The sequence below is a fragment of the Periophthalmus magnuspinnatus genome, chromosome 13 (genome assembly GCF_009829125.3).
Source record: "Periophthalmus magnuspinnatus isolate fPerMag1 chromosome 13, fPerMag1.2.pri, whole genome shotgun sequence".
NCBI lineage: Eukaryota > Metazoa > Chordata > Actinopteri > Gobiiformes > Gobiidae > Periophthalmus > Periophthalmus magnuspinnatus.
In genome coordinates this window covers 28145174-28170652 of record NC_047138.1, presented here as the reverse complement: position 1 = coordinate 28170652, position 25479 = coordinate 28145174, and the positions used below count along the sequence as shown (strand labels likewise).

General features: G+C 41.5%; 1 protein-coding gene across 3 annotated transcripts in view; it reads left to right on the top strand.

Annotated features, from left to right (window-relative positions):
- Positions 1-25479, top strand: part of epha4l (eph receptor A4, like) — a 130716-nt gene that overhangs the window by 6749 nt on the left and 98488 nt on the right. For all 3 annotated transcript variants that reach the window (XM_055225778.1, XM_055225779.1, XM_033976868.2), the window contains exon 3: positions 1626-2289. In XM_055225778.1, coding sequence (XP_055081753.1) covers positions 1626-2289 — 664 coding nt within the window. The remainder of the gene's footprint in view (positions 1-1625; positions 2290-25479) is intronic.

The following is a 25479-nucleotide window of genomic DNA, read 5'->3' as shown; positions in this document are numbered from 1 at the left end:
CAGACTTCCTTTGGAGCAGCTGTGATTTGGCCTTCTGTGGTTGCACTTGGCTGGTATTCAGACTCGGGGGTTTTTTATCAGCGAGCCGTTTGATTGACAGGGTCCTGACAGCGTACCGCTTCTCATTCGCCCTCTCATTAGCACCAATTGGCCCCATATTCTGCCCGTTCTGTGCTATCGCGGAAAGGTACGCTAGCTAGCCTTATCTCGCGTATTTCCACAACAAAAGGACGCGTGAGAGGAGCAGCGGGCCGGTGATGGACGTTAGCTTAAATTGTGCAGCTGTGGCTATGTTTAGCGTTAGCCCCCTCAGTTCTCCTCCTGGAAAATAAGGCGTAAAGGAGATTGTTCATGATAAGATGTCAAATCAAATATGGAAGGATAAACTACAGCTCTTTCTAAGTGTTAAAACAGACCATTTTTTTTGTGTCATTTTGCCGGAGGGTTGATGCTTTTGCGTCGGTGCCAATTTTTCTCTGAATTAAATGACTCGTATGAACTTTAAGCCGTGTTATAATGTTGCTACCTCATCAAAAAGACACCTGCAATTGTGTTTTTTTCATTCACACGTTTGAATAATCTGTTATTATTGGTCTGTCTACATCTCCAAAGCTCAAAATGCTCCGTTCCACCTTGTGATGTCATGAAGCAGTAGTTTTCAAGCCAACAGCTACATTTTTACCTTTTGTTAAGCAGAGTTTGGCAAATCCAAGGGCTGAAATCATCCAAATTATTTTAGTGGTAGTTTAAGAGTTTAAAAACACAGTGGAGCACTTCCTGTATTACCACATGACATCACAAGGTGGAACGGACTGTTTTCTATTTGAGAGAAGCCTCAAGGGTTTGTGTGTTAAACGTGTGTGAATGAAACAAAACACAACTCCAGGTAACATAGATCAGAAAATAGCGTAATACGAGCTCTTTAAGCAAAAATCCTGGCTTATATTCCATTTTACCGATTTTGTTTTCCCAAGCGTGATTCCCAAAATGTCGGCACCAGTTGCACATTGGATTGCACAATGCGTATCCCTCTGTAATGGCTCCGCTCGGACTCAACCTGGTTAAAACGTATTGGAAAGTACGGATCTGGATTTACCATCGGTTTAGTCAACGTCCAGTTTTTTTTGTGTGTAAATTTTGTGCGTTGTTGCGTAGTTGATCTTATTCAATTTGAAAAACTTTTTACAATTTCCAACTCACAATCTGACTCTGCATTTTTATGTTTTATTGTCAGTTATTGCTTTGCCTGAAAATGTCCTCTCTCCTCCATCTATTTATTAAATTCTAGGTCCAATTTTCCATAGAGACAAACAGGAAGTTGACATCACTACCAAAAAAACCTACGAAAAATCGACTTTTTACAGCGTTTAATCATGGTATAGTTCGTTTCCCTTCACCATTTACTCATCCGAAGTTGTGTTTAGAAGTTGCATCTGTGCCTGTTTGATTATTTTGAAGACGCCATTTTGCCGATCAACTCCTGTTTTTACCGCCATAAATCAATTTTGCAATTTAAAATGTCCAAATTATAACATAATGATCCACAGGTGTAAATTATAACTATATAGCAGACACAAGCACAACATCTGAACTCTAATATCATTTCCCGTGTCGTTTTTCCGCAGTGGGAGGAGGTGAGCATCATGGACGAGAAGAACATTCCCATCCGAACCTACCAGGTCTGCAACGTCATGGAACCCAACCAGAACAACTGGCTCCGTACGGACTGGATCCCGCGCGGAGGAGCCCAGCGCGTTTACATCGAGATCAAATTCACTCTACGGGATTGCAACAGTCTCCCCGGCGTCATGGGAACCTGCAAGGAAACGTTCAACCTCTACTACTACGAATCCAACAACGACAAGGAACGCTACATCCGAGAAAACCAGTTCGGGAAAATCGATACTATTGCCGCGGACGAGAGCTTTACCCAAGTCGACATAGGTGATCGGATCATGAAGTTAAACACGGAAGTTCGAGATGTAGGCGCTTTGACGAGGAAAGGTTTTTATTTAGCCTTCCAGGATGTCGGAGCGTGCATCGCGTTGGTTTCAGTCCGAGTGTTCTACAAAAAGTGCCCCCTAGCTGTGCGAAATCTAGCCCAGTTTCCCGACACGATCACAGGCGCGGATACGTCGTCGCTTGTGGAAGTCCGTGGATCTTGTGTGGATAATTCGGAAGAGAAAGAAGTTCCCAAAATGTACTGTGGGGCTGACGGAGAGTGGCTGGTGCCCATCGGGAACTGCCTCTGCAATCCCGGATACGAGGAACGCAGCTCGGAATGCCAAGGTAGAGCCAATATTCTTTTGTTAATTTTCTTTATTTATATATATGGATTACGCCTTGAAAAATATGTATTGCTATATGCTAACATGAAGACTTTTAAGTTGCACTATGTAACTTTTCTGCTACATGTTATTGATGCACCTTGAATGTTCCACAGTATGGCATTCTCTTATCGATGTTGCATTTATCCAAAGGCGTTTTGTAATTCTCAAGCAACTTCTTTTGCAAATTCTGACCTGTAACTTGGCCTGGTGCCGTCATGGTTACGTTCTTCAACAGAAAAGTTACATGGTACATCTTTAACAAAATGCCAAGTACCGTAATTACCGGAAAAGTCGCACCGGAGTATGAGTCGCACCAGCCAAAAAATGCATAATAATGAAGAAAAAAAAAACATATAATTTCACATATAAGTTGCATCTGAGTATAAGTCGCACCCACGGCCAAAAAAAGTGCGACTTTTAGTTCGGAAAATACGGTATATCCCAAAGACTGAACAACTTTTTTGTTTTGTTTTTAAGTCTCATAAACTGGGAGCTGGTTTTCTGCTGGCGATCTCGACGAGTACTATGGAATCTTTTGCAAGTCTTGGTTCAGTTCTGGTTTAGCCCTGATCTACTCCTTGTTCAGTCTGACAATGGAACTGGTTTAGATTCGTGTTTTGGTTTAGTCCCGGTTTAGATCCATTTATTTTTGGATCAAATTTAAATTATGAATCAGTTAAATGAATCATAAATGGGTTTAGTTTCATTAAGAACTTGTTTAGTCCTGTAGTTTAAATAGTTTTGTCACATTTTACAGACGCTGTACCTGATTTTTGTGTCTTAGCCCAGTACAGATATATTATTTATGGATGTCTTGAGGTCGAAATAACTCCACAGCGTGTTGTCTGCATCTAATTATAAATCGCTTTATTGACCATCAATCAGGAAATACGCGTTAGCATGCTAGATGTTGTTAGCTTAGCTGGGAAAAACACTTACAAGCTCATCTCTGTGAGTAATTAGGATATTCAGAATGCATAAGGTAAGCGACGAGTAACTTCAGACCACTGCAAACTGTTGAAAATGAAGTATTTTTGTCACGTTTTTAAAAATCAGGTACAGCGCCTTTAACGCCACGCTGTCTTTCATCGCTGCCTCGTCTCCTCCTCCATTTTTTGTCCTTCCCTCCATCACCTCTCTCTCTTTCTCTCTCTTCTTCTTCCTCCTGTTGTTCGTATCATTCCAGCTCCTACCTGTGCGATAAAAGCCGTGATGATTGTAAATAGAGTAATTAGCAGACCCACGGGGAGGTGTTGTGCTATGGGGCGCATCCCCGGAGAATTTGGTCAACGTCAAATGGCGCACTAAAAAAAAAAAACTCGCTACCCGTGGCACTAGCTGATTGCCTCTGCTCCCAACCTGCTCCTTTGTCTTGTTCTGCCGATGGGAGATAGACAGTTTTGGAGGACATAGCGAGGGGAGAATTGGTTTATCATTCCGGGCAGGCTCCGGAGCAGTGGAAGCACACACCGGGGAGATTGTGGGATTTGAAAAAAAAAAACACGGATAACCCAAGATTTTTATATAGTCCAATTTTTGTTCAGTTTGGGTTTTCTAGGAATGTTTCGATATGATGAAGTTTGAAGGTCATCGCGCAGACCAGCTTTCTGAACAATTGGTGTTGCTGATACTAAAATTTCAAGCTTGGTTTTGATACTAAGTAATAGACTCGATACTTTGTACTGACGATACCGATACTACAGTGCTAATTAAAAGTACTTTTACTACCCTATATTACACAAAATGGACTCTCGTGAGCTTTTAGCCGTGTTATAATGTTGTTTCCTCATCAAAAACAGACCTGGAGTTGTGTTTTGTTTCATTCACACATGTTTGAGTAACACTTTATTATTAGTCTGTAACATCTCCAAAGCTCAAAACGCTCTGTTCCACCTTGTGATGTCATGAAGCAGTTTTCAAGTTAAACGACTACTTTTTACATTTGGTTTAACAGAGAAATTCCAGGGCTGAAATCATCCAAATGATTCTAGTGAAGCTGTTATGGCGTTTAAAAACACAGCGGAGCACTTCCTGTATTACCACATGATGACATCACAAGGTGGAACGTTGTGTGTTTTGTGTGTTGAGAGAAAAACTTAACGTAAATATGCAGGGTTTGTGCGTTAAACATGTGCGAATGAAACAAAACACAACTCCAGGTCTGTTTGTGATGAGGAAACAACATTATAACATAAATCAGAAAATAGTGTAATATGGGCCCTTTAAATCATAGTACTTTCTTCATGTTTTCTTATATCTGCGTCGTCCAGGTAGGTTCCATAGTGGTCCATGGACGTATACGAGTCTATGTGTCTTATATTTGTTCTGATTCAGCTCAACATCATTCTAAATCTATTCAGGAAAGGTTCATTTCTGTCCTGTGACTTTTTTCTCTAGTTTCGATACTAGTTTTCGTAACGGTTAAGTATCTGATGTTTGACGCTTTTACCAACCCTACTACAGATTCAACTTCAAAATCTATACAGACATGTTTAAACTGTTGCTAACCACTAGTTTACCGTTGAAGTAAATTGCCACCCGTTGCTAACATGAATGCTAGCAGGCCGCTAACAAACGACGTAGGCCGGGCAGAGGATGAATGGCTGTGATTAGAAGGGGGCGGACCACCTTTACAACACATAATTTACGACGTAGCCTTTATCTCGAGGATAATGACACGACCAAAGTCTTTGTGATTTAGTGCTACCTTTGGGCAGACGCAGGGTGGGCTTCAGATGACTTCAAATGAGCACAGATGTTTTTTACGATGAGTTCTACGTGAAAAGTGAAAGTGAGAAAAAAAAAAATCACTGGTTTAAAATGTCCAGCGATGGCCTGTATATTGTCCACAAATGAAACTGTTTATTGAGGAAATTCTAATATTAAAGCTGTACTGTGTGACTTTTATAGTGGCAAGCCCATTCGCCACTTCTTGTCTCTATGGAGATCTTATTGTTTTGCCTGGAATGTTCCACAATATTGCATTAAACTTACCTATATACCTACATACTTACCATTTTTTCATATATATTTATTTTATTGCTGAAAAATACTATAAAAACTACAATACTCTGACCTGTAACTTGGCCTTGTGGTGTCACTGGCTGGTCTCCATGGAGATAAATAACATTTTTTAAAGTTACATAATGAACCTTTAAGTATAAATAGTGTATTTTAAGAAATCTTGCAGTTAAATTTTTGCACTTTTTCTATTCTTTTTGTGTAATATCTTCACCGGGGCGTTTACTGGCACGTTTTAGCATCTCTGCAAAAAGTTGGTGGCTCAGTTGGTAGAGTGTTTAGCCACTGATCTGAAGGGTAACGGGTTCAAATTCCAGTCTCAACATGAACATCGTTGATTGAGCGATCAGATCCAATGACCTAAAAGTGCTTTAAGTGCATTGAAGGTGTAAAATGTGACCATTTACCCCCCGTTTTTGTCCATGGAGATCTTATTGTTTTGCCTTGAATGTTCCACAGTATTGTATTAAACTTATCTATACTGCATTTCGTCATATATATTTATTTTATTGCTCAAAAATACCTTGCAAAACATTCTTACTCCGAGCGGGATTGCTGCGTCTCAGATCTGACCTACAACTTGGCCTTAGATACATTTTTAAAAAGTTACATAATGCGATTTTAAGTGTACATAGTGTATCATAAGAAATCTCTGCTTCTCTTTTTTTGTCAGTCCATTCACTTTTTGAGCAATGGCTTAACCAAGATATCTTAAAATATTTGTTAAACACTGTTGTCAAGACCCACCTCTCCTCCGGTCGAGCGAAGACGTTCATTTGCGTTAAGGATGGTATCTTTTTAACCTCGACTTTGGATAAATCTCTCTTGAACTGGCAACCGGGTCTCATAATTACTCTTAAAGCCTCCCTTGTTTGAAAATGAGAGCCCTGATGTCATGCCGTACTTTACAGCTCGGCAAAGCCCCCCCTTATCTCGTCGTTTTAATTTCACTTTAAATAAATAAGTTGTCTGCCGTGTGTAATATAGCCTTTGGAAGCTTTGGGTTTACATGACTGATGGGGATTCTTGCCAGGCCGTACACAGGGGTAGTGCTGCTTGTTTGAGCCAATACACTCATTTAGAGCACATATCGCAGGAGCAACGCCAGCCTTGTTTAATTTTACTATGCCAAAACTGTTACCTCATACACTCAGAGCTTCAGACGGACTACTCAGCAGTGAAATTAAGTGAGCAAGCCTGACATGTTCAAGTAATGGAAGTACTTTGTTCATTTACTTTAAAGCAGGCCTATTCTGCAAAAATCGTCTTTCCAGAGTTTCAACCGTGTTATAGTTGTTTCTCCTTCTCATTTACCCTCTCGAAGTTGTATTTGGAGTGATTCGTTCATGAGTAATCTTTAATCGCTAATTTTCAAGACGCCGTGTTGCCGATTAACTCCCGTTTTCACCGCCATTGGTACACGCCCGCTGTGATGTATTTATTTCCTTCTCCCATTTTTTTTTTTCTTAATCGGTGATACACGTAGAATTCGGCAGCGTTGCGTAGTCATTTTGGTACAATTAATTTAAAAAAAAATCCGCTATTCGCTAGTGTGATCTGCAGCTATCCATAGGAGGAGCCGACAGCTGCACGGCTCTTTGTTGAAATGACATTTATGGTGACGTCAGCTCCCATTGGACACTGCAGTTTTCTAGCACGGAAGTCAGTGGATGTGTTTCTTTTATTAGGTCATTTTAGATGAATATTGTGATTTAAAATGTGCAAATTATAACAAAACGATCCACGGCTGTCGTAGATATAACTATAGAGCAGACACGAGCACAAAAGGTGTTTATAAAGAACTATTTAAGATGTTTTATTTACTTAATATTGCTATTGAAGAAAAAAATTAAATACTATGATACTTTTACTTATTTTAGAGCGAATTTAACTACTTTACAATTACAATTTCTCAGTTTTCATTAGATTGGTCTAAAAGATATCTTTCAGTTGTATTTTAAACTAGTAGATCTTCAGTATCTAGTTTTAATCAGTTGTATCAGAATAATAAGGAGAGACATGTATTCCATATGACCTGGCTTAGATCTGGACTGGACCTGGTTTGGACCTGGTTTGGACCTGGTTTGGACCTGGTCTGGACCTGGTTTGGACCTGGTTATGGTATATCTGGTATGGCATAACCCTTTTTATGTCCAAAGCAAATTTCGCTAGGTAACTATCCTCTTGTGTGCACAATAGAAATAGATATTTGCACTTTCTAGTACAACAGCTTTAATCTTCAACATGGACTGATATGTTGTTTCAGTTGAACATCTGCCTAAAGGAGAGACCCTTAGCTTAATTTGGACACTTTAATGTGACTCAAAATGTGACTACACCGCTCTCTGATGGGTTTGCAGTGAGATAGGTTCATGGATAAGTTTGCTGCCAGATCAGATCTAATAATTTAGCTAGAATTGATCAAAACCACCCGTATATATTGGCCCTTTATTCTAAACAATCGGTATTGGCCATGAAAAGAAAACATCGTAGCACATCTCATCTCGCGAGATCTTGTCCCGTTTTGTAGCTTTTATTCGTGATATCTGCCTTCTTGTTTAAGTACGTAAACTTCCCTCCCTCCTTGTTGTGAGCGCGGCTTACGAGGTGAATGACACAGAACTGCTGGTGGAAGCGTCTGGTCAGCTGAGGGAGGTTAAACTCGGGGTTCGGGGTCGTAACATTGTCACTCAAAAGGCTGCTCAAGACGGTCAAGGCTCGGACCAGTTTGAAAAGAGAAACGTTCAAGTCCTGTCTAAATGTCGGACGAGCGTTAAACGTGTATTGTTTGTATTGTAGCAGAGTGGTTAGCCTTCGCATCTCCTAGCAAGACGATCTGGGTTTCTGAACTTGGCTGATACTCATAGGCTACAGGTAGTTCTGACCGGGGGTTGCCAGGTCTGCGGTTTTCCTGGGCGGCTTTTTAAGAGCTGCTGAGAACAATATTGTCCGTGGGTTTGGCCAGAGGTATTTTCCAGGTAAACGTACTGATTTTGGAATAATCCTAATGAAACACGTGAATTTCAATGACAAATCTTCATAATCAAAGCTATCCGAGCAATTTGGAGCGACTGTGTTACTGGGGGAACGCTACTTTTTATAAATATGGTAGTAAATCCAGCCACGTCGTACGTTTAATGGGTTTTAGATGTTTTTAGACGCTCTTGTGCGGGATGGGTCACCGAAATCTAACCAAGATCCATAGACGGGTCGGTCTAATGAGGATGAAGGACGGGAAAACTCCTGAAGACACACGTTACCAAGGAGACAAGAAATACAACTGTTTTGCTTCGTAGTATATAGTATATTTTATATCAACCAACACAACATATTCGCAGTATTCCAACATATTTGCAGATCCACTTTGTAACATTTCTGATCAAGACTAGAATCTTACACAGCATGGCATTACGCATATGTCTGTGCGTCACCATGGGAACAAGTAAGAAACACTACCCGGCCAATTTACAGTTCAGATCTGTGGAGTATACATGCTTTTCAGTTGTTTGTTTTGTTTTAGTTTTGCATTTTAATTAAACGGAAGGTGGAACATTTTAATGACATATCGGAGAGCAGGCGATGACATCTCCACGGAGACAGGAAAATGGTGATCTCTCTACCAGAAAAGTTACCTAGTTCACCTTTAAAAACGGCTAATTTAAAGACATATTGTGCTTGTGTCTGCCATGTGGTTGATTTTGCTGCAGAATCCGTATTAACCGTAAAATCGGAGAATGAAGTAAGTACGTCACAGTGGGCGTGTACCTGTGGTGGTGAAAACGAGAGTTAAATGTCAAAATGGCGTCTTGAAAATAAGCGATTAAAGACTGCTCAAACATGCCCCAATTGCTCCAAAAACAACTTCCAGAGGGTAAATGAGAAGGACTACAACAACTACAACATGGTTAAACGGTAGGTCTGCTTTAAAACTAAATCCCAACTTAAAACGCAGTAATGTGTGCTTATAGAAACAAAAAAATCTTGTCCTAATCTTGTCTCTTGGAAACAGACTTGAATCTCAGAGCTGTGCGTCTGGCTCGTGAAGGATTACAAGGTCACCGCAGCTCGTATAGTTCTCAGCTCTGGTTCAATAGACTCTCCTCTGTCATTGTTCAGGGGAGGGGGGAGGCCGCGGAGCCGACCCCAGCCCGCTGAGGTCTGCTGGGGGGTAAGGGAGAGTGAGAACAGAGGGGGTAACAGGGTGGCACAGGAGAGGTCAAAGGTTACCCTTCTCGGCATCCATCTCGGTGCGGAGTGCGACATAGCTGGGGCGCAGGATTGATGAAGACGTCACATGGTTTTGACAGCAGCTGCGGAGGGGGAGAGAGGGGCATTCTGGGAAGGTTAAGTTAGACCAAAGCTTCGGATTTTCACGATAACAAGTTTTGATGTTGCTTAAGGGAATATGTCAGTAAATGCTAATGTTAAAACTAATCTATACTAGGGTTGTCAAACGGGTTTCGATACTAAAAAAAGTCACATTCACAGAGAAGTGAACCTTTCCTGAATATCTTTAGAATTATCTTGAGATGCATCAGAACAAGTCTAAGACACATAGATTAGAATACACCCATGGGCCACTGTGGAACCTACCTGGACAACTGAGGAACCATTTTATTTTATTTTATTTATAAGGATTTTTATGGGGCAACAGCAGAAAGGAGACGTTAGTGAGTGAGTGAGTGAGTTATAGCTGAAAATGGTGTTTTTTTTACATGTGAAAAGGCAGATTAAACTCACGATTCACAAGTTTAATCTGTTTTTACACACATTTATTGTATCCAAGTACTTTTTCCTACATAAATAGTAGTTTTGGCATGAACTCCCCCTGCAGGTCTTGTCTTGTGAGTGCAGTTTGGGGCAGATACAGGGAGATTCGTAATAGTTTTGAGAGATTTTTTCCATGCCCCCTTTTTAGTCAATTGATCGGCAGGAAATGTCTTTAGTCTACCCAGATTTTTTTAAATTTATTTATTTTTATCAGTTACAGCCCTTTTACAAATTAAAAGCCCACACGATAAATATTGACCCCCCAAAAATTACTGTTCCGTCTGTCATATATTGAACGATAAGTCGATATAGTACTTATGAGGACAGACGTACCAAAAAAAAAAAGGGAAGAGGGTGGGGGTGTTACCGGGGCATCAGGGTCTACTGGGGCTTGATCCGAGCAAAGGGCTGGTTGTCTGGTTGTCTGGGCGCATTGGGGATGGTTTCGCCGCTAACTGCCCTCCCCATGGGGTTCTCTGTTGGGGCACTGCTGGGGGTTGGCCGATCCCTCGCTCCTCGTCTGTTCCTGGGGCAGAGGGGAGTGCTAAAGACCCCTGTTTAGCATTATGGGACATTAGCTTTATGGGAGAACATGCTAGTTTGTATGTCTCCATAGGGGGTGGGGGGTGTTGACAAAAACGCACAGCTCGGTCTTTTTTGGCAATATTCAGACGTTGTTATGTCAGTCCGATAGAAGCGGGTTGGCTCACAAATGAACAGAAATGTCACTTTATGGTGTTATTTTTTAGCAGGTCTATTCTGCAAAAGCGTCTTTTCAGAGCTTTTAACCAGGTTGTAGTTATTTCCTTCTCGTTTACCCTCTGAAGTTGTATTTTGGAGTGAGTCGTGGTTGTTTGAGTAATCTTTAATCACTTATTTTCAAGACGCCATGTTTTCCCCGTCCCCAGTACTGTGACCACTGTGACGTACTTACTTTCTGTCTGCCCTCTCTTTCTCCATCCCTCCCTCCTCTACTCTCTCTTTCTCCTCTGCGTGTTGGTTAGTACAGGGACTATCTTCTCTTTCTCCTCTCTCCCTCCCTCTCTTTCTCTCCTCTGTTGGTGAGCGCAAGAGCTGTCTGCCCTCTGTCTTCTCTTCTCTTTCTCTCTCTCTTCTCCTCTCTCCTTATCCGTCCCTCCCTCTCTGTCTCTCCTCTGTATGTGGAGCTTTATGCCCTCTTCTCCTGCCTTGTCTTTCTCTCCCTCTCCCCTCCCTCTTTTTCTCCTCTGTATGTGGAGCTGTCTGTCCTTTCCTTCCGTCTTGTCTTTCTCTCCCTCTCCCCTCGCTCTCTTTTTCTCCTCTGTATGCAGAGCTGTCTGTCCTCTCCTCTTCCCCTCTTTGTCCTCCCCCCCTCCCTCTCTTTCTCTCCTCTTTATGTGGAGCTGTGTGCCCTCTCCTCCCGTCTTGTCTTTCTCTCCTCTCCCCTTCCTCCCTCTCTTTCTCTCCTCTGAATGTGGAGCTGTCTGTCCTCTCCTCTCTCTCCTCTTTCTCCTCCCTCCTTCTCTCTCTTTCTCTCTTCTGTATGCAGAGCTGTCTGTCCTGTCCTCTCTTTTCTTACTCCTCCCTCCCTCCCTCTCCTTTCTCTCCTCTGTATGTGGAGCTGTCTGTCCTCTCCTCTCTCTTTTCTTTTTCCTCCCTCCCTCTCCTTTCTCTCTTCTGTATGTGGAGCTGTCTGTCCTCTCCTCTCTCTTTTCTTTCTCCTTCCTCCCTCTCCTTTCTCTACTCTGTGTGTGGAGCTGTCTGTCCTCTCCTCTTTCTCCTCCCTCCCTCCGTCTCTTTCTCTCCTGTGTGTGGAGCTGTGCGCCCTCTCTTCTCTCTCTCCTCCCTCCCTCTTTCTCTCTGTGTGTGGAGCTGTGTGCCCTCTCTTCTCTCTCTCCTCTTTCTCCTCCCTCCCTCTTTCTCTCTGTGTGTGGAGCTGTGTGCCCTCTCTTCTCTCTCTCCTCTTTCTCCTCCCTCCCTCTTTCTCTCTGTGTGTGGAGCCGTGTGCAGTGGCAGCAGCAGCACAAACCTGCCTGAGTAATGACATTATTTCTCCACAGGGGGCAGAATACATATGAGACGAGCACATTTAAACTCTGCACACAGCTGAAAATCAGTCAAACTTTTTTAACCAAAACAGAATTATTCATGAAGAGGCGGGGCTTGTCTCAAAGAGGGGGCGGGGATAAGTCGAGGGGGAGGAGTTAGTGGGACTGGGACTCAGTGGTGATTTCATTATCGGAGGTGCTGAAATCCAGTTCCTGCTCGAGCCGTCGTCCTGCCACACTGTTTGTTCCTCTCACACTCAGCACCTCCTCCCCTCCTCTCCTAGCTCCTTATTTCCTCTCCTAGCTCCTTGTTTCCTCTCCAAGCTCTAAACTCCCTTCCCCTGTTTAATCTCCTCCCCATCTCCTTTTCTCCTCATCTCCTCTCCCATCTTCTTCAACACTTCACCCCTTATTTCCTCAGTCTCCTCGCCTGGCTCCTTACCTCCTTGTCTCCTTTGCTACATTCTTATTTCCTCTCGTAGCTCCTTGTTTCCTCTCCTAGCTCTAGACTCCCTTTCCCTGATAAATCTCCTCCCCATCTCCTTTTCTTCTCACCTCCTCTCCCACCTTCTTGAATCCTTTCCCCCCTACTTCCTTAGTCGCCTCGCCTCCTTACTTCCTTGTTTCCTCTCCAAGCTCCTTGTTTTCTTTCCTTGCTCTCGATTCCCCTTCTCTTATCAACCTCCTCCCTATCTCCTTTTCTCCTCATCTCCTCTCCTCTACCACCTTCTTGAATCCTTCCTTACCTTCTTCTTTCATCTCCTTTCTTGGCTCCTTACTTTCTTGTTTCTTCTCCTAGCTCCTTGTTTCCTCTCCTAGGTCTAGATTCCCCTTCCCTGATTAATCTCCTCCCTATCTCCTTTTCTCCTCATCTTCTCTCCTTCTTTACTCCCTGATTCCTGCATCTCCTGTCCTGGCTCCTTACATCCTTTTCGCATCTGCTACATCCTTGTCTCCTCTCCTAGCTCCTTGTTTCCTCTCATAGCTCTAGACCTCTCTTCCCTGATTAATCTCCTCCCCACCTCTTTTTCTCCTCATCTCCTCTACTCTTTCACCTCCTTGTATCCTTTCCTACCTACTTCCTCAGTCTCCTCGCCTGGCTCCTTACCTCCTTGTCTCCTCTGCTACATCCTTGTCTCCTCTCCTAGCTCCTTGTTTCCTCTCCTAGTTCTAGATTCCCCTTCCCTGATTAATCTCCTCCCTATCTCCTTTTCTCCTCACCTTCTCTCCTCTTTCACCTCCTTGTAGCCTTTCCTACCTACTTCCTTAGTCTCCTCGCCTGGCTCCTTACCTCCTTGTCTCCTCTCCTACATCCTTTGTGCTTCTTTCCCATCTCCTCATCTTATCTCTTACCACGTGGGTTGCCAGATTTTCAGAGAGCAACAAGCGACCAAGCCTCTGAAAAAAAACAAACAAAAAAAAACAAATCAAGTGACCTCAGCCTGTCGTAATGAGTGCAAAATATAAGCACCTAGTTTGTCAAAATCACCTTTTTATGTTGACAAAGTGCCACTCGGGAACAAGCCCAAGAAACGCAACCCACGGCTCTCAAAATTTCCAAGCGACTGTCCAAAAAAGAATCCCAAAGGTGCTATAAAGAAGCAGACTTGGCAACTGTTTCTGCCACCTCCTTCGTTTCCTTCTCTATCTCCTTCTGCTGCTGGTGGCTGTGTCCTTTGTCTCCTTAAATCCTCACCTGCATCCTTACCTTCTCCCATGCCTAATTTTATCTTTTCCTACAAACTTTTTCATCTCCTCTCCTAGTTCCTTCCCTCATTGTCTTCTTTCCTACATCCTCACCTCATCTCCTTCTTCCAACCACCTAGTTTGTTTCCTTCCCTTGCCTCCTTCAGCTGCTGTGGCTGCGCCCTTTGTCTTCTTAACTCCTCTCCTACATCCTTGCCTTCTCCACTACCCTCCACTACTTCTTTCCTTGTTGTCTCCTTACCTATGTCCTCATCTCGTCTCCTTCTTCTTACCGCCTCGTTTGTTTCCTTCCCTTGCCTCCTTCTGCTGCTGGCGGCCGTGTCCCATTCCTAAAACAGGAAGTCACTCGCGACGGAGCGTCACCCGGGCACGATGCATTGCTTCCTCTGTTCTCGCTCTATTCCACACTGGAATAACACCGAAAACCACAAGGAAACGCCACAAACAGAATAGATGCGTTCCGGCTTGGGATTTTCTCAAAGCATGGGAAAAATGTGCAGTTTGACATGAGCAGACTTCAATATATCCGAAGTGTTTGACAAATTGGGAATTGTTTTGTTGAAAAGTTTCGTCTGGATCTTTGTGTTTTCCAGTCTGAGAGATGAGGTCATGTGTGCGCGTTTTGAAAGGGCTACAACAGGTGCCTTTGAGGGGGCGGCGGCGGCGGCTGTGGGAGGGGGCTGTTCTTCTAGTTGGCTTGAAATGTTAAATATGTCTAAAGTAATAGTCGTCCCTCGTTATAACGCGGTTCACCTTTTGCGGCCTCGCTGTTTAGCTGACTTATTTAGTGCAATTTTACATGTTTTTTTTTTTTACGGTGTATGAGCGTGCATTGTGTTCTGCGTCCTGATTGGCTGTTGGACTGTAGACCATTGTCCATCAGTCTCCTCCATGCCGTGTCTCCTGTACAGTACAGAATGTGTTCAGACAAATGTTGGATCGCAGTGTGACTCTTAAGTGCTGTGTGTTTGCAAGTTTTTCGACAAAACCCACAATGTCGATGAAACGTTCTGCACCGACAAAGACGCCTACGAAGGTTTGAACTTTGAGAGAGTTTAAACAAAAAAGCCTGTGTGAGAAAAGTGTATAAAGTGTGTGGTGAGGGGTTTTACAGACTTAAAACATATATAATAATTGTACAAAATAAAGCTGGCTACTTCGCAGATTTCGCCTATTGCGGATTATTTTTAGAACGTAACCCCCGCGATAAATGAGGGACCACTGTACAGCAATTTTATTATTGTTAAAGGTACCCTGTGTAACTTTCCTCATAAAGAGTAAACCACCTGCTTGTAATTGATAATCTTACTATGCCATACTCTGTAACATCTCAGGCAAAGCAATAACATCTCCATGGAGACAAGCAGCAGGTGGAGCTCCAAATGGAAAAGTCACATAGTGCTTCTGTGACTTTGAGAATTATTATTATTATTACTATTATTTTTTGGATTTATCAGTGAGCATTGGCACGCTTCCGGCTCCATCGACTCCAGTTCACTTTCTATTGAAAAAATAATGTTAATATTAACCCGTTCTGCATGATCCTGCCTTTTTTTTTTTTTTTTTTTTTTTACAATTGTGTCTGTAAATCAAGATATAAACATTCATAACAGACAAATCAGTCACCTTTTTTCATTGAGATCGCCCCCCTAGCTTTAGCAACAGGTTTAATTGACTATCTGCTAAATGGGAAGTGGGCAGGTAAGTGGGCGTTATCTTCAACAGCTCTACTTCGGATTGGCTCTTTGGTTGCTATGATACTTGGAATTCCAAATATGGAACACGGCTCCAAATTGGCTCCTACAGCTGCTAGCTTCGATGAGCTTCATTTCACTGGAGCCGAATGCTGTGGGTGACGTCACACTCACTTATTCCACATCTTCATACAGTCTAAGGGGTCGACCCCAAAATGGAAAAGTTACATAGTAATGTAAATTTAGAAAAAAATCAAAATTTTTTGTATTTATTTTTTTGCTTTTTGCTAACTCTGTCATCATTCATGTTTTCAGACAGATTGCAGATTTTTATTTTTGTATCATTTTTCCCCCGCATATACCTAATTTACTCATTTTTAGTCATTTCTTTAGACCTGCAAACTTTATAACTGCACTTGATGGAATAATTTGTCATTTTCCACTAATATCCCAAACATTTGACTCATCTGAACATCTGTTTCCACTTCGAGCCTCATGTTTAGCACAAATCACTTCTTTTACCTCTTGTGTAAAATTAGTTTTGCTTCCGTTGGGCGTTTGAATGTTGGATCTAATACTCTCCGAAGTGTGTGATGTCAAGATGTCGGAAAAGTGGGCTTGAAAATGCAAAGAAAAAAAATAATTAAAGTGCCTCTCTGGCGTTTCTGAATCGCATCCTCTCTTTGAAGCTAGCAATGGGAAGAGGGCACCATTAAAGTAGTCAGCTAGCAAATTAGCATGTCAAAAGGCCCCCGAATCAATACCCCAGCGCGCCTCCAACGCTTCCCCACGCTCCGAGCCCCCTCCCTGGGCTGTATCCGAGCGGCGCGCCCCTACCTCTCCTCCTCTTTTGCCCGGTTCCACTCCTCTTCTCCTCCATTTTTTACTCGCACGCTTTTTTTCTACAGAGAGATGGACAGATGTATAGGCAGAGAAAGACAGTGAGGACAGACAGGGAAAGAGGAGTGGAGAGGTTTTGTAGTGGCTCTGAAAAGCGAGGGAGCAGAGGAGGAGGGATGAAAAGGGATGAAAAGGGATTGAAGAGGAAAGAGGGGTTAGTTACGGTTTGAAAACTTATTTGGCGACATAAAATTTGAGGTTCATGATCTCAGTGAAATAGTTTTGACCATTGGTACGGAATATAAAGTTTGAAGAGGCCGTTTTATTGATGGATTCAGCATCAGAAAACCAGTCAACAGTTAGCCAAACAGCTAACAGTTAAGCTAGCTGAACAGGGACACTGCAGGCTATGCTAACATTAACATTTTGGATCAGACACAGTTGAACTCAATCTTTCTCTCCTTAAATAAAATGTTTCTGAGTCCGTGTGTTGAGGAGATTAATTCTTCTGGGGCGAGTTGAAGTCTCTTTTATCTCCACGGATCTATAAAAATAACTGGATAGGGTATTGCTAGCTTAGAGCTGTCTTGAGTTGGATTAGTGGCCACTCATCGGTACTACAACGAAAAAATCCCTCCTGCCCAGAAAGGATTTTTCTCATATGCGCAATGTAATCACAAACTGCTCGTGTTCGGCTGACAGGGACTGACACGGCACCTACGACTTTCACAAAGGCCAAATTTTGTGGCGATTTTTTACCTATTTTCAGATCAAAAACTTTTAAACAGCTCAAAATCCATCTGTTGTCTTAAAAACGCTTTTTAATTATTAGCTTCTGTGTCCGCTCTAGCTAAGCTCAGGCGCTGGTTAGAGCGGTCACGTGGTACGACATGAACGATGTGAGCTTTGCAAATGAGCTCAACTGTCGGGAATGAGCTGCAGGTTTTGAGCATGGTTCAGAAGCTCCTGGAAGCACAAACATTATAATTTATCATTTCTGTATTGTCTCGTTCGTGGTTGCTCCGCTGGTTCTCGTAGTGCAAAGTCTCATGCAGGGTAGCTCAACTGCGCACGGTCCACGGACATGGCAGGACCGGATGTTCCTAGCCACTAAAGGCTAAACTGGCGACACACACCATCGAGCCTGGCCCATTGACTTCAGTTTTTCATGTTTAGGCCCTGGGACTTGTTTATCTCCCTCTATCGTCAGCTAACAAGCTAGCTAAGCTCTACACAGACACAGCAACAGCAGAGAAGATACTTTCAGTTGCCATTTTGCCGTGTAAAGATAATTTAAGCTAAAAAAATTAGCCCAGTAAAAGTAAATAAACACATTGCGTCTGTTGCGCTGCTGTAGTTCTGCCTCAGTGCCTCTCAGTCGAATGTCGAGGAGCTTTTTTTAATACAATAATGTCCGCGCGTAATCTCTATAAGCTTATATTGTAAAGACTAGATTCATAAAAAAGATTTGCTCTCTACAAACATCTTCTACCTCTCCATCTCCTAAACCTTTCATTACTGCCCCAATCTCGTCGCTCCATCTGAGTTCGTAGACAAAAAGCCCGCGCCGCTCCGATGACACGGGCTGGTTAACAAAAGCCCCTGATTGCGTTGGCTATGTTTTATCTGTCTGATTGCTATCTGCGCTAACGTCGTCATAGGTGGTCTTTTACGATATTTTTCCTTCCATTTTCTTTCCCCCCCGTCTTCCCATTTTCTCCGGGGGCAAAGTTCAGTGCACAAATCAAAGCCCTACTCCAGTTTCAATCTCTGCGGTTGTGACAGAAGCGCAGAAATATAAAAGTAGTAATGTAATCTGATGGGACGGGGACAAGACGAGGAACGGTTTAATTAGTCCAGATGAACACTTTTCTGATGAGATTGGCAGAGGAAATTGTCCATAAAACATGTTTTAGACAATGGGCATGTGATTGTAGAAATGTCAAAATTATTCTGTAATTTATGTTATATAAAAATGTGACGGCAAAAATTCATAATTGTAGCAGTTTTAAAAGCTCACGTAGACTGCATAAAGAAGTGGACTAAGTGAGTGTGACGTCAACCACAGCGTTCGACTCCAGTCCAGTGAAGCTCATCGAGGCTAGCAGGTGAGTTCCATATTCGGAATTCTGACTGCAAGTAACATAGCAACCAAAGAACCAATCCGGAGTGAGGCTGTTGAAGATGACGGCCCTTCCTGCCCGCTCCCTGCTAAACCAGAGGTGCGGGCGCTTAGCAACGCTGTCAATCACACCTGTTGCTAACACTAGCGGGAGTCACTTCGGGGAAAGAAAGCGCCTGATTTGTTTGTTATTAATATTCCTATTTTGATTTATGGACAAAATAGCGAAATTAAAACATCAGGATCATGTAGAGCGGGTCATTACGCACATTTTAAGACCAAAATGAGGCTCACTGCAGCAGTTAAAGGGAGAAGGACGACAGTTTTACAATGTTAAGTGAATTGGAGTTGATGGAGGCGGAAGTGCTCCCATGCTCACTTCCTATTTGGAACGTGGCAGCTAGCGCGTTAGCTTTGTCCATTTATATAAACAGTCTGTGCTCCAGAGCCTAATAAATATTTAAATAACATCCCTGACTGAAATAATCTACGCCTAAAAATAACTGGGTCCTACTTAGACCAAATTTAACGTTTGAATAGAAGTTAGCGTTAGCATTAGCACTGACACACAAAGACGTATCGAGGTTCTTTTGGCGTGGGTTACGGCCTACAGCAGCCCTTGTGTTCAGAAAATAAACAACAAGAAGAACTTTGTTGCGTTAACTTACCCCAGAACGCTAAAATCCTACGAATTATTATTAGTCTGTGATGTGATTTTGGCCTTAAGAGGAAGTGGATTTACGATAAGGGGGTGCGCAGTGATGTTTTTTTTCTGTTTGTTTGTGTCACAGCCTCTGACAGCTGCAACTGATGTGTCTAAAAATACCCCCGACCTGCAGGACATTTTAAACTGCCCCAATTTCACTACACTGCCCCGAGTGCTTATACTGCAAAATCTATACGACCAACTACACATAGCATCAACGCTGTAGCTGCTTCGATCATAGTATTTTATAAACCATTTGTCAAACTTGTGCGGTACATTTTCACAACAGCAGAATATCATTTTAATGTCTCAGTATTAAAGACCCTATACCGGACTTTTTTTTCTTCCCCGTGTGTATTTAGGTTAAATCTTTCATACCTCAGGACGGCAGCTCTTAAGGTCAAAATAAGTCCGCTGTGTACTTTCTGCATCTAATCATAGTTTGTGTTCCATTGTCCAATAATCAGGAAGTGCGCGGTAGCATGCTAGTTGTTGTTAGCTTTACCGTGACAGCGAAACAAAGTCATTAAATGTGCTTATAAACTCATCGTCGTGAATAATTAGGGTGCAGCCTGTTTAAAATGAGCTAGTTCTGTTTTTCACGTTTTTTAATATCAAGCTTTAAAAGCTTCAGCAGCAGTGGTACAGTCGGCGGAGACGCTCGCCAATTAACCAGGAGGTCGTGAGTTCAATCCTCTGTTATGAATGAGGAATCTACTTTTGTTCAATGGTGAATTCTTATTTGACTGACCTATAAAAGTGGCTTAGCTTACGCCGTTAAAGCACAGTAATAAAAAGTTAATGATCGTTATAAAAAGGTTTTATAATGGTTTTAAATTTGAAACGGGAAATAGTAGAAAGCTAGCTGTTTCTGTTAAATAAAACTCTCAAAAGTAATATAAGTGCAGTTCAATTTCAAGTCACAATATGTCACTTTTGTCAAACAGAGACTATTTTTTCAAGAAACTGAGAAAAAAAATGCATCTTTATTTTGGGTGGGTGTGCATCTCCACAAACCTGACTCGTACTCGAGAGCCTACTCCTGCTTGTATCCATGGAAATGTTGTTCCTTTTGTCATAATATTCCACAATACAACATAAAACTTATCTATCTCCAGGGAAAATGTTCTTTAGTATTGTTTTAACTTTTATTTGAGAGTTGAGTTGACTTTCCACCTCCAGAAAGTTACATACTATCACTTTAATACAAGGTAATTACCAAAAAAAACAAAAGGATCGGCTAGTCTAAGAAACACCGCTAAACACTGTGGACATGTTTGCATCTGCCTCGTTTGAAATGCCAAGAATCCGACATCAGCTTAAGCAGTGAAAACAACTAGATGCTCCAACAACAGTGAAAAACACAAGGAATGTCAGTGATGAATGGGATGAAGTCAGGCGTTTGCCAAATGCATCCAGGAAGCTTTGCCAAAACGGTTACTTCAAAGCTAGCATCTTTTTGTAGTTTTTTTTTTGTTTTTGTAGTCCTATCATCGCTGCGCCTGTGTGTCTGTCCTCACATCAAAACCTCAAAGCTAAAGCCGTTAGCATCATTAGCCGTGTAACCCGGTCCCGACGACACGCATTAACCTCCAGATCATGTTACAACCCCGCGGTCTCCAGATCTTGACCCTCCCCCCCGTAGTCCTGGGTCGAGATCGGAGCAAGTGTAACCCCCCCACAAAAAATATCATATAGATACTGTAGTTTAGATTTAGACAGAAATGCGCAGCAGGGATGGGAAATAAACAATAATAATATCGTTTATCATGGTAAAAAGAGTAATCAGTAATCGTTTGTGGGACTTTTTATGTAATCGTGATAATCGGGAAAACAATGGCGTCTTCTATTCAGTTCAATTCAAACTTTCTTAAGAACATAGAATATCTGGTTCATTGTGAATAGTATAAAAAAACATTAATTCAAATTGACTTGTTGTTTTCACTTATAACAAAGTACAGTACTATAACACTTAAATATGGAACCTATTCATAATATTAAAATTATAATCATTCATATCCGTAACATTTTTAAACTGTCAGCAACTTTACTAATTATCGTGATATAATTAAATAGTTAAAAGTGACACTAAATTCGTCCCAGGCCTAATGGTCAAGGACTGTAAATGTTTAAATCAGCTCTTTACCTGATTTTGTTTCCACTGGAATTTTTCCGGGCCCAGTACAGATATATTGTACAAGCAACTCTTGAGGTCAAAATAAATCAGCTGTGTGCCGTCTGTGTCTGATTATAAAGCGTTTTATTATCAGTCAAAACCCCGCGGTGTTCTCCCAAAGTTGTGAAAATCGCTTATAAACTCATCATGGTGAATAATTAGGGTGTTCTGAATGCATAAGGTCAGTGAGGAATACAAGACAAATGCAAACTGTTTAAAATGAACTAGTTCTGCTTTAAGACAGTAAAAATAATAGACTATATATTCATTATTATATTTAAAATGTCAACAAAATATTTTTTAGTTTTAGCTTGTAATGTTGACTGACCCACTTCACATTGAGCAGGGGCAGATTAAGCTTTGCCCAGACCTGATGACGATAACTTTATATTTATTTTAGCGTACGGTTTTGTAGTTAACTTCATTTTTATACATTTTTCATTTTCATTTTACATTTTTTCACCCACCTACTTCCTTCACTGAACCATTAAAGCCACAATATGAAACATTTTAGACAAAAATGGACAAGAATTCAAATTTTGGTTGCGTTTGTTGCGCTGAAAAATGTAGAAAATAAATGTGTCCTTACTCGCAGCTGGCTTGCACTTCCACAAACCTGACTCTTATTTGGCTTAAAGGAAATCTCCCCCTTGTTTCCATGGAAATGTTGTTCATTTGGCTATAATATTCCACAGTATGGCATAAAGTGTGTCTATCTTCGTGGAGAATGTTCCGAAGTGAAGCTAGAAATACATTAAAAAAAAAAGTATCATACCTTTAAAAAATCGCACTTCATGTGGAAAAAATAAATAAATACAAAATTGACACTAGAAATAAGTGCACAAAATGAAAATTGAATAGAAATAATCAAAATAAATGAATGCAGTTGTAAATTTAGATTTCGTTACCGTCATTTTCACCTTTAGAAAAACTCACACTCGGCTGACACAGTTTCGCGACTACAGAAATATCGCCACGGTGACAGCAGTGACCTCGATGTTTGGGGAAAGTGAGAGAGTTCAGGGGGGGGGGGCGAGAGCGCGTGACATCACCGGAGGTCAAAGGTCGAGTGCTGTGACAGTCGCCCCGGAGACCAGCAGAGCGGCACCGAGTCGACAAGAGCAGTTCAGGACCCAGTGACCCGGGGAGGATTTTTGTGTAACACCGGGAGCAACTTGTCAAAAGAAATATTAAATGTACTTCCTCACTTAAAGGTGGTATGGAAGTTTTGGAAAGTTATTATTTTCATGATTTTAAATTTAAGGTTTGTTATTACCGTATATAACACAAAAAAATGAGACGTAATTAATGAATCAGGGTCAGTGGATATGACCAATCAACCAACTTTTTTTTATTTTTTATTTTATTTTTTTATGTCGGGAGCGGGATTTGAACCCCTAACCTTCGGATCAGTGGACAAACAGTCAAACACGGCTACGGTCACTGTTTGTATGGCTCAAAAGCACAACAGCAGTCACCTCTCAGGAATACACGAAACAGAAATAGTGTGAAAATCAAGTTTTGTCAAAATTGCATTCAAACAGTACACTATTCACGGAGTACCTTTAATATATCTTTTCATTTCTAAACTGTTTCCTAAAACATAAAATCTGTGTAACAAGGCCAGTCAATAGAAACTTGAGGGCCCGGGGCAAAAATCCTCGCGTGGGGCCCGCTCTAATACAGTGGTCCCTCGTTTATCTTGGGGGTTACGTTCTAAAACTAACCCGCAATAGGTGAAATCCGTGAAGTAGTCAGCTTTATTTTAAACAATTATTATATATGTTTTGCAGCTGTAAAACCCCTCACCACACACTTTATACACTTTTCTCAGACAGGTATTAACATTTTCTCACATTTCTCTCTTGTTTAATTAATTAATAGTGACTCTGACGATGGCGCCTCTCCGTCCTAGCACCGCTCCGTTGTAGTGTCGAATCGCGATACAACGAGTGACCACTGTATAAATAAATAGAAAGTGGGTGGTCCAATTTGGGCCCCCTAGACCTCGGGCCCCGGGACAACAGACCCCTTTGCCCCCCCCGCCTGTCTACTCCCCTGTGTTTAAACTCAAAGCACACTACAGAATTCTCCCACACCTCTCGAGTAGTCCTACAGCACGGCCTCCCTCCTCCGTCCCCGCCGTCGTGAAGCCCGGTCCTCCCAAAAACACATGTGGACAATAGAAGGTGCACTGGCCCCAGACAGGCGGTCGACTCCAGCTGTACCTAAACAAACAAGCTAAAAATAGACCTGGATCTTAGCCGTGGCGCGACTTCTCCTGACCTCTACGTTTGAATCACGGAGCGGTTATGAAAAATTGACCGTTTTGGTGATAAATGTCCCCAGAGATCGTGGACACATGGGCTACTCTGGATGGGTTTTGCAGAGACTTGAGTGAGCGCAGATCTTAAGCCCGATCTCATTCGTCAAGTTGTTTTTTGTTTTTGTTTCGTTTTATTTGTTTCTTTACGGACTTGAAATTGGCAGTTCAAGAAGACAGTTTTCTACAGACTCGCTCCTAGTTTTGCTTTTTAACTTATGTCGTTACTACGGGTATTAACCTTGTGTCGTGTTACCATAGCAACCACTTCTTTTGGCATTATTAGGGACGCATCGAACCAGCTTTTTCAGCTCCAGAAAATGAAAAAAAAAAAAAGCATTTCCTTTAAAACAAAAATAAAATAAGACGAACGGATCCAAATGTGTTAATTATCTTGACAGAACAACTCTATAAATGAAAATCAACACAAATCTAAACATTATGAAACTTTCTGCGTCGACTATAACTAACAAATTGTCTTATTACTTATTAATTTATACGTCCAACCAGGATATCGACTGGACTGATATTTGAAAGCCGATATCTGATCCAGTCATGTTTTTTGATATTGATGCCGATATTCGATACCAGTATGGGATCTGTCTATTATTACTGCTACTACTACGACAACTACTAATACTACTGTAAGATAAGATAGAGAACCTTTATTTGTCCATAATGGGGAAATTTCAGCGTTACAATGGAAAGTACTACTGCTATTACTATTACTACTACTACTAGTACTACTACTACTACTATGACTAACACTACTGTTTCTAGATACAAAAACCTGTTGCAACAAAAGAACAGCAGAATGCAACAGCAAAAAGCCTCTACTACTACTACTACTACTACTACTACTACAGCTACTACTATTACTACAGCTACTACTATTACTACAACTACTACTGTAACTACAACTATTACGGCTAAAACTACTACTACAACTATTATGGTTAAAACTAATATTTGCAACTACTAAAACTACTACTACAAGTACTACTACAACTATTGCTACAAGACCTACTACTAATACTACAACTACTACTTTAACTACTAAAACTATTACAACTACTAAAACTACTACAACTACTACATCTACTAGTACAACTACTGCGACTACTACTACTACAACTATTGCTACAAGACCTACTACTATTACTACAACTACTACTATAACTACAACTATTATGGCTAAAACTACTATTACAACTACTAAAACTACTACTACAAGTACTACTACAACTATTACTACAAGACCTACTACTAATACTACAACTACAACTTTAACTACTAAAACTACTACAACTACTAAAACTACTACAACTACTACTACTACAACTACTATTACTACAATTAATACTACTACAACAACTACTAAAACTACTACAACTACTGCAACTTCTACAACTGCTACAACTATGGCAACTACTATTAGTACTACTGCTACAGCTACTGCAGCTACTAAAACTACTACAACTACTGCAACTGCTACAACTTCTATTACTGCAACTACTACTGCTACTACTACTACTACTTCTACAACTACTGTTATCACCACAACTACTAGAACTAATCCTGCTGCTACTACTACAACTTCCAGTACTGGCCAGGATCAGATCGACAGCCTTCAAATCAGCGAGTACATTCACACAGTTCTCCTTTGTGAAGTGTCCTGCCCAATGACACAACAAAATATGTTTGGTAGCAACGAGAACCGAACTATTAACCATCTGCCAAACTTTTTCTTTGTCTTTCACCTG